The 15,141-nt window shown below is 45.3% G+C and overlaps 1 protein-coding gene across 3 annotated transcripts in view; it reads left to right on the forward strand.

Moving 5' to 3' along the window:
* The window catches only part of LOC121281066 (solute carrier family 22 member 5-like), a 117,671-nt gene extending 102,833 nt beyond the window's left edge, over positions 1 to 14,838 (forward strand). For 2 of the 3 annotated variants that reach the window (XM_041193691.1, XM_041193693.1), the window contains exons 9-10: positions 6,053 to 6,188; positions 14,318 to 14,838. In XM_041193691.1, coding sequence (XP_041049625.1) covers positions 6,053 to 6,188; positions 14,318 to 14,396 — 215 coding nt within the window. In that variant the 3' untranslated portion in view covers positions 14,397 to 14,838. Of the gene's footprint in view, positions 1 to 6,052; positions 6,189 to 9,106; positions 9,208 to 14,317 lie in introns of those variants that run through there. The other variant, XM_041193692.1, reaches the window with a different exon arrangement.
* The last annotated feature ends 303 nt before the right edge of the window (positions 14,839 to 15,141 follow it).

Consider the following 15,141-nt stretch of genomic DNA (forward strand, 5'->3'; position numbering starts at 1 on the left):
TCCTGACGAGAGCATGAAGCGGCACCAAAGTAATCATCGATGTACTGGAGAAAGAGTTGTGGAAGGGGGCCGGAGTAGGACTGCAACAAGGAATGTTCCACATACCCCATAAAGAGACAGGCATAGCTGGGGCCCATGCGGGTACCCATAGCCACACCTTTTATTTGGAAGAAGTGAGAGGAGTTGAAGGAGAAATTGTTCAGTGTGAGAACAAGTTCAGCCAGACGGAGGAGAGTAGTGGTGGATGGGGATTGTTCGGGCCTCTGTTCGAGGAAGAAGCTAAGGGCCCTCAGACCATCCTGGTGGGGGATGGAGGTGTAGAGGGATTGGACGTCCATGGTGAAGAGTAAGCGGTTGGGGCCAGGGAACTGGAAATTGTTGATGTGACGTAAGGTGTCAGAGGAATCACGGATGTAGGTGGGAAGGGACTGGACAAGGGGAGAGAGAAGGGAGTCAAGATAACGAGAAATGAGTTCTGTGGGGCAGGAGCAAGCTGAGACGATCGGTCTACCAGGGCAGTTCTGTTTGTGGATTTTGGGTAGGAGATAGAAGCGGGCCGTCCGAGGTTGGGCGACTATCAGGTTGGAAGCTGTGGGAGGGAGATCCCCAGAGGAGATGAGGTCACTGACAGTCCTGGAAACAATGGCTTGATGTTCAGTGGTGGGGTCATGGTCCAGGGAGAGGTAGGAGGAAGTGTCTGCGAGTTGACGCTCAGCCTCCGCGAGGTAGAGGTCAGTGCGCCAGACAACAACAGCACCACCCTTGTCAGCGGGTTTGATGACAATGTCAGGGTTGGACCTGAGAGAATGGAGTGCAGTAAGTTCAGAGAGTAAGTTCATTCCAATTACAGGGCCTCGAAAGAGTCCTGTATTGTTATTTTTCGTCACTACCTCCCCGAGTCGGGAGTGGGTAATTTGCGCGCCTGCTGCCTTCCTTGGATGTGGTAGCCGTTTCTCAGGCTCCCTCTCCGGAATCGAACCCTGATTCCCCGTTACCCGTGGTCACCATGGTAGGCACAGAAAGTACCATCGAAAGTTGATAGGGCAGATCATTTGATAGATCATTTCCAACCTGAACCTGGTAACTCTCTTTAAACATCTCCTTCTCCAACCACCTCCCGGTGTGGCTGTCCAGGGGTTGTAGAGCTTCCTCCTCAGTGTATATTTATGGCCTGTTGTTTGTCATCCCTCTGTCCCTGTTACTTTATTACACTTTTATGGATCATCTTTCAATTTTTAAAGAAACAAAGTATTAGAAAAACTAGAGATTAATTCAGAATTGCATTACACCCAGATATCTGCAGACATTCCCATTATTAAAATATTTTAAAGTGCAGGCAATGCAGCAAACGCTTCAGTTTTCATTCAAAAAATTACCACCCTATTCAACTGGTCGAGTCTGCCCTGACAGATCATCTGTATTTTAACTTCATTTACCCTCCTCAGCCCATATGACTTTATACTCATTTTTATTTATTCTTTCACAGAATGTGCATGTCACTGGCCAGGCCAGCATTCATTGCCCATCCCTAATTGCCCTTGAGAAAATGGTGGTGAGCCGCCTTCCTGAGCTGATGCGGTCCATGTGGTGTAGGTCCACCCACAGTGCTGTTAAGGAGTTCCAAGATTTTTATTCAGTTACTGTGAAGGAAAGGTAATATTGTTTCAAGTCAGGATGATGTGTGGCTTGGAAGGGAACTTGCAGGTGATGGTGCTTCTATGCATCTGCTGCACTGTCCTTCTTGGTGATAGCGGCCTTGGATTTCGAAGGTGCTGTTGAAGGTGCCTTGGTGAGTTGCTGCAGTGTATCTTATAAATGATACACTACTGCCACTGTGCATCGGCTGGTGGAGGGGATGTTTAAGGTGGTGAATTGGGTACCAGTCAAGTGGACTGCTTTGTCGTAGATGGTGTCAAGCTTCTTGAATGTTGTAGGAGCTGCACTCATCCAGGCAAGTGAAGCATATTCCATCACACTCCTGACTTGTGCCTTGTAGTTGGTAAACAGGCTATGGGGAGTCAGCAGGTGAGTTACTCGCTTAGAATTCCCACATCTGGCCTGTTTTTATAGCCACTGTATTCACAACCAACTAACTACAATCTATCAATCTCAGTTTTGAAATTCGGAATAGACCTAACCCCAGCAGTTTTGTAGATTTCCACAGCTCATTGAGAGAATAATGTTTCCTGATTTTATGCTTGAACTGCCTAACTCTCATTTTAATATTACATCCCCTTGATCTGGACTCACTGAACTGAAGAAATAGTGTCTCTTGCTGTCTACCTTATCAAATCCTTTAATTAGCCCCCTCTAGTAATTCATCCTTAATCTTCTATAGTTAAGGGTTTCTCAAACTTGCTGATGCAATTTGTCCTCATAAGTTAACCCTTTTAGCCCTGATATAATTCTAGTGAATCTGCACTGCAATCCTGCCGTTGCAACGATATACTTCCCAGGATGTGGTATCCAGAACTGAATGTACTATTGCAGATGGGGTCAAAGCAAAGCTTTATACAACTATAGCATAACATCCACCACATTGCATTCCAGCCCTCTTCCTCATTTCTCACCATTTAGAAAACACTCTGATCTATCTTTCTTAAGCTCAAAATGGATGACCTCGCACTGACCTAAACTGTTATTCACCTGCCACAGTTTTGCTAACTTCCTTAATCTATCAATCTCCCTTTGCAACTTCTCATCTGCATTCCTTGCTGTGCCATCTAACTTACTGTTGTCAGCGAATGTGGATATATACCCCTCTAAGTAATTTAGAAATATAGTGAAAGACTGAAACCTGGTACAGGTATCTGAGGACATCAATAGTCACATATGCCAATTCGGATATACACCCATTATCCTTACTCTCCGCCTCCTATCATAACAAATTTCCTGCCTATTTCAATAGGTTGATTTAACTTGCACATTCTTTCATTTTTTCTAACAGGTCTCTTACATAGAACTTAATAAAATGTCTATTCAAAGTCCATATAAATAACATCCATGGACACTCCTTTTTGAAACCTTCCTCGGGTGTCGCCATCTCACAACTTAAGTCATCTCTTGGAATTTTCTTCAATGCCATTCATCTCTACCAAATCTCCTCTTAGTCTTCTTCTCTCCAAAATATCTTTGTGACTCATTAGATCTCAACTACAATGTTGTGTACAGTTCTGGGCACCACATTATAGAAAGGATACGAACGCCTTGCAGAGAGGTTTCCTGTACAGGCTGCACCTGTACTCGCCTCTCCATCATTCTCGTCTTCTGTCACGACACACTCTGGTATTTCATCTTGCTGTCCAAAAGAGGTGTGGGTCCCCAGTGGATTGCACTCTACATGGGAGTCCTTCCATGTTTCATTGGGGATCTGGTATGGAGAGTCTTGCATGGAGCAGCCCCATCCAATGTGTTTTTAAGCAGATCACAGAATCACAGAGTTGTTACGGAGCATAAGAAGGCCATTCGGCCCATTGTGTCTGCATTGTCTCTCCAAATGTGCATTATGACTTAGTGCCATTCTCCTGCTTTTTTCCCTTGCACAATGTTTCTATTCAAATAATCATCAATTGTCCTCTTGAATGCCTTGATTGAACCTGCCTCCACCACACTTCCAGGCAGTGCATTCCAGACTCGAACCACTCGCTGTGTGAAAATGTTTTTTCTCACATCACATTTGCTGCTTTTGCAAATCACTTTAAATCTGTGGCTCCTCATTTTCGATCCTTTTACAAGTGGGAACACTTTCTCCCTATCTACTCTATCCAGCTCCCTCATGATTTTGAACACTTCTATCAAATCTCCTCTTAGCCTTCTCCTTCCAAGGAGAACAGTCTCAACCTCTACAACCTATCTTCACAAACCAAGTTTCTCATCCCATGAACCATTTTCGTAAACCTCTTCTGCTCTCTTTCCAAGGCATTTGCATCGTTCCTATAATGTGGTGCCCAGAACTGTGCACAACACTGCAGTTGAGGTCTAATGAGTTACAAAGATAGTTTGGAGAGGTTGGGACTGTTCTCCTTGGAGAGAAGACTAAGAGGAGATTTGATAGAGATGTTTGAAATCATGAGGGGGCTGGATAGGGTAGATGGGGAGAATCTGTTCCCACTCGTAAAAGGATCAAAAGGGCACAGATTTAAAGTGATTTGCAAAAGAAGCAAATGTGACGTGAGAAAAACTTTTTTACATGAGTTATTCGGGTCTGGAATGCACTGCCTGGAAGTGTGGTGGAGGCAGGTTCAATCGAGGCATTCAAGAGGGCATTAGATGATTAATTGAATAGAAACAATGTGCAGGGGTATGGAGAAAAGGCAGGGCAATGGCACTAGGTCATAATGCTCATTTGAAGACCTGGTGCAGACACGATGGGCTGAATGGCCTACTTCTGTGCCATTAAAATTCTGTGATTCTGAGATTATATAAGCTCAGCATTACCTCCCTGCTCTTATACTCTATGTCCCCTATTAATAAAGCCCAGGATACTGTATGCTTTATTAACTGCTCTCTGCACCTGTCCTGCCACCTTCAATGATCTATGCACATATACAGAAAATGCTGGAAAAACTCAGCAGGTCTAACAGCATCTGTGGAGAGAAAGACAGTTAATGTTTCAAGTCCGTATGACTCTTCTTCAGAGATCTCCTTGGACCTGCTGAGTTTTTCCAGCATTTTCTGTTTTTATTTGATTTCCAGCATCTGCAGTATTTTGCTTTTATGCACTTATACACCCAGGTCTCTCTGCTCTTGCACACCGGTAAGAATTGTACCCCTTATTTTATATTGTCTCTCAATGTTCTTCCTACCAAAATGAATCACCTCACAATTCTCCGCATTGAACTTCACCTGTCGCCTATGTATTGAAGGCTGCTTTACCAAAACAGAGGGCACCAGTGAGACTGAAGTGCATAATTGACAACTGGAATAATATCCTGAGTTAATAAGTCACTATTTGTTTTATTTGGATTTATTATCTTGCACCCTTTCATTTAAATGGAATTAAATAAGGGAGTGACTATAACAATGTTTCAAATCCAAGGGGTCATTTACTGAATCAAGAAAACTTTGGAAGATCAAAGTTTGGAAAATCAGTAATTTCCTCATTTATGTTAATACCCTGAAGAAGGAATGAGTTGCACGGTAATTGGTTAATATTGAAATTGTTTGCCTTGTGGAGACACTTATGCTCCACAGGAGGATGACTTCATAATTTGATGGATGACAGCTTCCTGAAATGCACTCCCTTACTTGGCTTGTTGGGTCACCGTATCATCCCTATAGCGTGTTAGATGACTTTGAAACATTGAAGAGTTCAGCTGGTTTATTTTGTGCATAGAATAATACCTAATCTTTTGTGCATTACAAGGCAGTGACCTGTAAAAGACTTGAGATGATTTGTCTTATATTTAGGAAACAACATTCAGGAGTCTGTTATAAGACAAAGACATGAGGCGCTGAGACCACTTTTTGGAGCTGAAAAGGGTTAATCGCATTTTGTTGTCGATTAATACCTGGATACACGCTAAAGTCAGGAATGGCAGATTCTGGATCCATACTCTCAAATGAAATCAAGAACAAAGCCATGACTGCATTTGCTTGGTATTCAGGACATTCTGTAGCAAATGCTGCAACCAGCATGTTGGTGCCCAAGTAGACTGCATCACAGAATGATAGGACATGAATTTGATCTGATAATTACCATTGCGTTAATTTTCTAATCTATCCAGGCCTATCAGGTTGCTTGCCTGGAAATTGCCAGGAAAAATCAAAGTAATTCTAAACTAATTTTCTGACATCTCAAGCTGCTCATTGGAACCAGTTACATAACTTATCACTGGGAATGGTGCCTGGCAACAGGTTAAAACAGGCAGGAAAAAGAACCCTTCAAAAACGGAAATAAACAAAAAATTTCCCACATTATTTGAATGTACCTACATTGAAAATACATTAAAAGGTGGTTATTGGCTACAAGATTTATGTTTGTTGTACTTCCTATGGGTTTGTGTTGATGCACTGGTATTCACCTTATAATGTATGCACTATATTTTCACAGGAGTTTATTATGAGTTTCTGCCTTATATTCTGATGGGGAGTTTGACAGTGTTTTCAGCAACTCTGGTTTTGCTACTGCCTGAAACAGTTAATGTTGCTCTCCCAGATACCATTGACCAGGTGCAGAAAATGGCGGGGTAAGTCTGTAGTCTTTATGATTCAGTCTTCCTTATTAATTTTCTGCCCTAAACAACAATGCAATGCTTTAATGTTGAAAATTGCCCAAGGTGCTTCACAGAGACAAAAGAGCAAGCATCCATTCTTCATGAGAGGATGATAAAGTGGTGAAAAGACGGGGAAAAGAGATATGTTCCACATATAGGGAGAGGGGAAAAGAGGTGGGCGTATTTGGGGAGTGATTGGCAGGATGTGAGGGATGGAGAGAAGGTTAAGTTTGGATAACCAGAGATGGTGAGAGGATATGTTGCATTGGAGAAGATTATGGAGATATGGTGAAGAGAAGCTGTGGAGAAATTTGTAAAAAAAGATTGAGAACATTAACTTCAACCGACTATAGCACAAAGAGCCAATATATCTCAGTAAGAAGGGGAGGTTATGGATGGGTGAGGTGTAGTACAGAAAATAATGCATATAGCAGAGCCTGAGATGACTTGGAGTTTATGGATGGTGCAGGATAGGGGACTGGCAAAGCTCGCATTGGAAAAGTCGATTACAGATACCAAATTCTGGATAGGTTTTATGGTGACAGTGAGTGTTTGGTAGGGGTGGAGGCAAGCAATGTTGCAAAGGCTGAAATAAGCAGTTTTATTAATGGATAAGCTAACCCATTTGAAACACTCTTCTGCTTCAAACAAAATATGAGGCTTGAATGCGGTTTGATTCAGTCTGGACAAGCTGACAGGGCAGAGAATGATATGAATGGCAAGCGTTCTGAGTTGTTGGCAGTAGAACTAAACAATGGCTTCACTCTGCCCGGTGTTTAAATGCAAAGAATTTTGATTCAATCATGAAATAATATCAAACAGCCAGAATAACAGAATAATGCCGAGGTCATGGAGTTACAAGAAGTGGTAGAAAGGAGAAACTGGGTGCATCAACATCCACATAGAATCTAGTTCCATGATATGGATGATATCACCCAGAAGAAACATGCAAATAAGGAAGGGGAGAGGGCCAATAATGGATCCTCAGGAAATTCTGGAGGTGACTGGATAGGAGAAGCCATGATTTGATTGAATCAGTACAGGTAGCAGCGCAAACACTGGAGCAGGAACCTGGAGGTGGATCATGGAGAGAAGATAGTAACAGAAATGACATGATTTATCATGTCAAATGTTGTAGTGAAGTTGAGGAAGATAAGGAACAATGATGCCTTTTGATTTAGTTACAGATGCAGTGACTTTGAGTAAGGTGATGTCAGTGCTAGAGTCAGCACAGAAAACATACTAAAACAAATTAAAAAGGGAATTGTGGGAAAGGGGACCCCTGTTGCTGTAAGAGGGCAGCACATTTTTGGACAAAGGAACAGTTACAATGACAATGAGCTTTGGTGCCAGGAAAAATGGTAGGTAGGAGCAAGATAAAATCATCAAGAGGGCAATGGATGCTTCTCATACAAGAGTTGGGCCTCTATGAAACCAACTCCTTGTAAAGCGCATGGGATTGGGGGTTGTGTATTGAGATGGATAGAAAACTGGTTGGCAGACAGGAAACAAAGAGTAGGAATAAATGGGTCTTTTTCCGAATGGCAGGCAGTGACTAGTGGGGTACCTCAGGGATCGGTGCTGGGACCCCAGTTATTCACAATATATATTAATGATTTAGATGAGGGAATTAAATGTAATATCGCCAAATTTGCAGATGGCACAAAGCTGGGTGGGAGGGTGAGCTGTGAGGAGGATGCAGAGATGCTTCAGTGTGATTTGGACAAACTGAGTAAGTGGGCAAATGCATGGCAGATGCAGTATAATGTGGATAAATGTGAGGTTATCCATTTTGGTTGCAAAAACAGGAAGGCAGATTATTATATGAATGGCTATAAACTGAGAGAGGGGAATGTGCAATGAGACCTGGATATCCTTGTACAACAGTCGCTGAAGGTCAGAATGCAGGTGCAGCAGGCGGTAAAGAAGGCAAGTGGTATGTTGGCCTTCGTAACAAGAGGATTCGAGTACAGGAACAGGGATGTCTTGCTGCAATTGTACAGGGCCTTGGTGAGACCACATCTGGAATATTGTGTGCAGTTTTGGTCTCCTTATCTGAGGAACAATGTACTTGCTATAGAGGGAGTGCAGCGAAGGTTTACCCAACTGATTCCTGTCTCAGGACTGACATATGAGGAGAGATTGAGTCGATTAGGATTCTATTCGCTGGAGTTCAGAAGAATGAGGGGGGATCTCATAGAAACCTATAAAATTCTAACAGGACTAGACAGGGTAGATGCAGGAAGGATGTTCCTGATGGTGGGGGAGTCCAGAACCAGGGGTTACAGTCTGAGGATATGGGGTAGACCATTTAGGACTGAGATGAGGAGAAATTTCTTCACCCGGTTCTTCAGCGGTGAGCCTGTGGAATTTGTTACCACAGAAAATAGTTGAGACCAAAACATTGTATGTTTTCAAGAAGGAGTTAGATATAGCTCTTGGGGCAAAAGGGGTCAAAGGATATGGGGAGAAAGCAGGAGCAGGCTATTGAGTTGGATGATCAGCCATGATCATAATGAATGGTGGAGCAGGCTCGAAGGGCCGAATGGCCTACTCCTGCTCCTAGTTTCTATGTAACTTCATATAAAGTATGTGTTTACCATATACCAACCTTAGTTTCAGAGCTAATGGCCTTTTCTCATGTCTGAGGCAAAGTATAAGTGACAATAGGGTATTTAAACATTGGTTCTCGCTCAACAACCAAATCTACACTTTCCATTGTGTAGCAATCAGGACCAAGAACACTGGCTAATAACACCTCCACCACTGTTTCACTTTACCTAACTCAGCACCAATCCAGTGCACCAACGAACTCCCAACCTGTGAGTCTTAATACCACAACCAACAGTGGATTTACTTGTAGAACAACATGCATTATCTATTATTTGCAGAAACTAGGTGCTTTCTGAAGTTCACTTAATGCTGCTTCCCAACATGTTGACTGTCCCAAGAAGGAAAATAAGCCTAGCACGTATGCTAGCCTGATGTTCCTATTGAATGCAGATGGTTTGTGCTTGCATTCGCTCTCATTTGGGTTGAGATTTCCTATCATCCTGAACTTGATTGAAAAGTGCAGGTCACACAAGTGTAAAGTCTGAAATGCCATCTTCCTTCCCAACTCATGTTGTTTTTTAATTTTTTTTCTGGCTACATAATTGAACCAAAGTTCCATAGAACTTTCTAGATGTTAGAGGCACTATATAAATGTAAGTTGTTGTCATTGTATTTGAATTTTACGGGTGTAAAAAAACCATGTATACGTTGCTGAAAAACTGTATGTGCGAAGGTCCCACTACTGAATAAAATCATTAAAAATTAAGCTCCTTGGGCAATCGCTAACATCCGTTTTCAGTATTGCAACTCCACAATGCAGGAAACTAGATCAGAGTGGCTCAGCACATGATTACTTAGTATTGTGAAAACCTTGGGCTGGATTTTACAGCCCTCTATTGGTGGCAGAATCTTTCATCCCACGGGCGGCACATTGCATGGGCAAAACAGGCAGGTGGCCAGCCGACATTTTCACAAACCTCATCCGGGGCGGGATAAAAATAATCAGCAGCATTGCCAGTGTGAGTAGTGAGCAGTTTAGGAGAAAGTTTGCAGCTGGTTGCTTTTTGGTATTTGGCATCTTCATTCCTGTTCAAGGCGTCATTCTTAGCATTTCCAGGCCGCACTTCAGGATTCATTGCTGTTTGCCAGACCCCCGGAGGATTCAGACTGTGTGGACCCTTCCAGGTATCAGATAGCCTTCCGTTACTCTGGTAATGGGGATTGTGCTCTCCGCTGGTGGCACCTCCTCTGAGGAGGAAGAGAGGGCAGAAGGGAGAGGAGGCCACGTGTCCCATTACAGCTTCCAGGGGAGGGAATTGTGGGAGGAGAGGCACAGGCAGAAGGACCTGCAGGACCAGCAAGTAGTCCAAGGTGGAAAGGGCCGCAGAAGACACCATTATCCTGCTGCCAGCATTTATAGGCGGCAATGCGACTATCTCAATATGTCCGAGATGCAATGCCGAAGGAGGCTGCGCCTCTCAAGGGAGACTGTGAGCTCCATTTGCCAGATGATTGGGCCTGAGATCCGCTCTGACTGTGTGGGTGGACAGCCCCTGCCAGTGGCTCTGAAGGTCACAATGGTCCTCAATTTCTATGCCTGCAGCTCTTTCCAGGGCTCAGTGGGGGATCTGTGTGGAGTCTCCCAATCAGCTGCCCACAGTTGCGCCAAGCTGGTGATAGAAACTCTGTTCAGGTGGGTCCTGACCTTTATTCTTTACCATATGGACGAGGCCAGCTAGGCTGAACGAGCCAGAGGCTTTACAGTGATTGCTGGGTTCCCCGCATCCACGGTGCCATCAACTGCACACATGTGGGCACCAAGGCACCAGCAGGTTAGTCGGGTGCCTTTGTTAACAGGAAGGGAGTCCACTCCATGAACGTGCAGATAGTATGTGACCACAGAATGCAGATTCTGCAAGTCTGTGCAAAGTACCCTGGCAGCTCCCATGACGCATATATCCTAAGACACAGATGTTAAGTCCAGTAGTGAGTCAGAAGAGGAGCACAGTGAGGAGAACACTGAGGGCATGGATCCAGACCTTGGTAACCTCCAGGGAGGCAGGGACACCAGGGACATCTTAATCCAATGCTCCTTCAGCTATACTACCAAAGATCAGCTTCAAATGCAGGCCAGGGCTGCCTCCTCCATCCCAGATGACTGAAAGGACACTTTCATTTGAACACAAAAAAAACTCAATGCCAGTGCAATAAAGTTCAGAGCCACATATGTCCAACATTACATACTGGCGTACCCTGCACCAATAAAATAAAAAGGTGAAGTGTACTCAGGCCATGACGACAAAAACAAAATTTATCTCATTTTGATAATTCCAAACTATTTACATAAACTTCTTTGGTCTTCATTCCCAGACCAGTATACATAAATTAAACATAAATGAACTTAAAACCACCCATGACCTGCCCCTCTTGTGCCCTTGGTGCCTTTAACTTAGGTTTGCAAGTGCTACATCTAATGCTCCCCCCTTCTTGGCAGCAGCACTGGAAACAGCCTGCTGACCCTGCAGTCTTGTTGGCTTTGAAGTCCTTGGCGGTTGTCCTCTGGCCAGTGGAGCCTGTGCTGGCACCACCTGGGAGGAAGCGGCCAGTGCCATGGCTGGCATCTCCCCAGTTGTTGCATAAGATACCACGGTCACTGCAGAGAGGCGGACGAGCGGCTAGCATCAAACACAGCGCCCTGAGAGGAGCCCGCAGAAACGACAGGCAGCTCCTGCACCAACATGAGGTTGCTCTGGACCTCCCTGCTCACCATTGATGGATGGGCATCTAGCTGGGATACTGGGTGCCTTATCCAACTCCCACACTGACACTGACCACCTGAGGTCAGTGCCTGTGTGAGGGCTTGCAAGTCTGAGCACAACCCCAGGAACCCTTGATTCTGTCCCTGGAGCTGTCTCTCCATGGGAGTTGTCACTCTCTCAATGGAGGAGGCAGTGTGCTCGGCCATGAGGGTCAATGCAGTGCTCATGCTCTGCATGGACTCCCCCATAATGGAAGACCATGGCATGCAGACCCTCATGGATCTCCGCCAGATCCTTCTGCAAATCTCACATCCAGCATCTGCCACCTAATGGACAACTCGATAGCCTCATCATCAGCCTTTGTTGTTCTGGTGCCTAGCATTTCTCCAACTGCCAGTGCCCTGGGCACTCTCTGCCTCTGCCTGCACATCAAGTGACTGTGAAGTGCCCTTGCCAATGTGCACCAAGATACTAGCCGCCGATCTAATGCCCGTGGAGGTGCTGGTATCTGTGCTAGTTCCTGCTTCAGAGTGCGAGTGTGCGCAGGTGAAAATGATGCCCAGTAGTCCTCTGGTATCAGGAGCGGCCCTTTGGGGTCTGTAGATCGGACGCCTGCTGATAAACGTAAAAGGGAGAAGAAGGACATGTCATTAGTTAAAGTCATCACCCTGTCACTGTGCATGCCAGGCACTCTGGTAAGACAATGGAGATCTGCATCACGGTGCCATCATCTTCCAATGGTCAATGGGGACTCCAGGTTCAAGGTTCACATCACTAAAGAGACTACACTGGAGTGGTTGCACAATCTGTGAGTGTCACCTCTGTGCACTGTGCTCTTACATTCAGCTGGCACCCCCTTCTCTCCACGCCTGGTTGCACATGGAGCATGCTGGCTCTCGAGCTCCAGGGCATCTGGGAGAGCAGCAGCAGGTTGGGTGGGCCTCCACCTCTACATTCCTTTTCGGCTTGATTATGGCTTGTCTTCTCCTGAAAGGACAGAGGAGCATTGATTAGTCTACTCTCTACCTGCAGCGCCATTACAGCCTAGTCAACCCCAGCTGGGGAACACATCGCAGGGCACATCCAAGTTGTGCCCTTGAGCCACAAGGCACTCAGTCCAAGGGGCAGGGCCCACCCCCTTGGCCAGCTCTGGCATCACTGACATTTGGCAGTCAGAATCTAGCACCCCTGCGGATCACGGGAGGGTGGCCACACCTTAACACTTCTGCACACTGACCCATGCTAACACAGTACTTACCCTTCCTGAACACAGCAGGTTACTGAAGTGCTTTCAGCACTGCACCCATGTCCGCTGCACTATTTCATGGCAGCTCACCAGGGCTGCCGTCTCCTCCCATTCCCTCTTGGTGAGGTGCGGTGGCCTCCTCCTCCCACCTCTGGGGACAGAGACGTCCCTCCTGGCAGCCACCACCCGATCTACCTGCTGCCTAGCATTTGCTGCTGCACTTGAGTCCATCTTCAGAATGGCAGACAGACACCCTGGCAGCCTTTCTGGGGTTGCCTGGGCCGTTTATAAACTGGCTGCTGGGTCGCCATTGGACCCGATGGCCGACAAGCCCCTGCCCCCGCTTGGCTCTCCCCGGCCAGCGATGAGCCGCGTTTCACGTTGGGTGGGCCTTAATTGGCCTGCCAGCATGAAATCACGGTTGGGGCCCAATCACAGGCACCGGTCAGTTTCACAGTCACTCCCAGCCCGCCCGTCGCACCCGCCCAGCGAAGGCAAAATCCTGCTCCAGGTATTTTTTCAGCGGGTGTGGGGGACACATAAAATACGAGGGGTGGCAAATCCACTCCCTTCCTGCCCACCCCTGAGCTTTTTAAAATATATAATTAACAGTCAATTAAGCTTGTTACCAAGCCAATTGACTGGAACATAACACTGCCTACACCATAATACAGTTGGCGTGGGCAGGGGGAAGATGGTGGAAGTTGGCAGGCTATTTTTTAAACATAAGTTGTAAAAAGGCATGAAGGAAGTGGGGTGTCCTTCCCTATGCACATCGGGGGCACTCCCCAAGATGTTACTCCACCCCTTCACCGCTTTGTTCCTCCCCGTCTAGCCGCCAAAATCCATCCCCCCATCCCCCACCCTAGGCTACCCCTTCCCTCCCCATCCTATAAAGCAAAGGATTACCTTGTTCCAGGATCCACTGAAGTTCCACTACTAAGATCGACCGAGTTCACCTCTCTTCTATTTTTACTTAGTTCTGTTGAGGAGTCATACGGACTCGAAATGTTCACTGTGTTTCTCTCCGCTGCCAGGCCTACTGAGTTTTTCCAGGTATTTTTATTTTTGTTTTGAGTTCTGACGCTGCTGGGGCTGCTAGAGCTGTCAGCCAATCAGATTGACTGGCAGCTTTCGAGGGTGGGACTCCCTAGCTCTGAGAGGCGGAAGTCCCACTCTCAGCTTGCCGGCAGCATGTTATGGCTGCAGGGCAGGCTTTTTTAAAGTGTGCCAGCTGCTGGCTGACACTTGCAATGGTGGGCGGAATGGGGAGGAGGGGGGTGGGCAATGGTGGCGGCAAGCAATTCATTTCCCCCCAACCCATGAAACCCAGCACCTTATGTATGTGGGTGACCCACCTCCTAGTAGTCTGTACTAGTGCACTAACACACTCCATTGCCATACCTTCTGACACTGAACATTTTTGAATTACTGAAATGAAGCCAGTCTGGTACGAATAAAATGACTGTATCTACCCAGTGAAATCTGATGCGAAAGTTTCATTTTATGTGCATTCCTTAAGACAGTGTTTTTTGTTATTGCAGGTTCAAAAGTGTTTGCTGCAATCGCTACTATTCTAAGAAAAATGAAACAGCTGGAGAAAACAGTATGGTGGTGATTTAAAAAGAGGAAATTTGACCCAGTTCTGACCAGAGGTTTGCAGCAATGGAGAAATGGACTTTCACCATTTCTTAATAATAAAAACAAAAAAACTGCGGATGCTGGAAATGCAAAACAAAAACTAAAACAGAATTACCTGGAAAAACTCAGCAGGTCTGGCAGCATCGGCGGAGAAGAAAAGAGTTGACGTTTCGAGTCCTCATGACCCTTCGACAGAACTTCTTTTGTTTCACCATTTCTTTCCAGTTTATGCCACAGGGCTAACGATATCTACACTTAAAGTATATTTATACTCAGGGACCTCTATCAAATGTTCAAACCACCAGCATGCAGTACTATTCAATGCTTTAGGTTTTAAAAAAACAAATTTACTGGATTTTTTTTCAAAGTCTTAGGCAAAGAGTTTGGAACATTTTTTGCTAACTTATATCTCTTTGCTCAGTGGATAGATTTCTCCTCACAGCGAAATTTTGCTAAAGACATTGCACCAAACATCAAGCACTAGACAAGTACAATTCCTTCATTTGTGCTTTTTGCTATTGCTGTCAACAGTTCTATTCAACGAACTTCAGTCTAAACTCCCACAGTTAGTATAAAATTAGAAATAGATCATCAGCTTAAGAACTTGGAACAAGAATGTTAATCATCCCTTCAAGCCTCAATGTGAGATCATGGCTGGTGTGTGGTTTAATTCCATCTAACCGCCTGGTTCTGTATTCCTTATTCCTCTTGCTTAAATAAAATCCAT

The sequence above is a fragment of the Carcharodon carcharias genome, chromosome 8, assembly GCF_017639515.1.
Source record: "Carcharodon carcharias isolate sCarCar2 chromosome 8, sCarCar2.pri, whole genome shotgun sequence".
NCBI classification, from domain to species: domain Eukaryota; kingdom Metazoa; phylum Chordata; class Chondrichthyes; order Lamniformes; family Lamnidae; genus Carcharodon; species Carcharodon carcharias.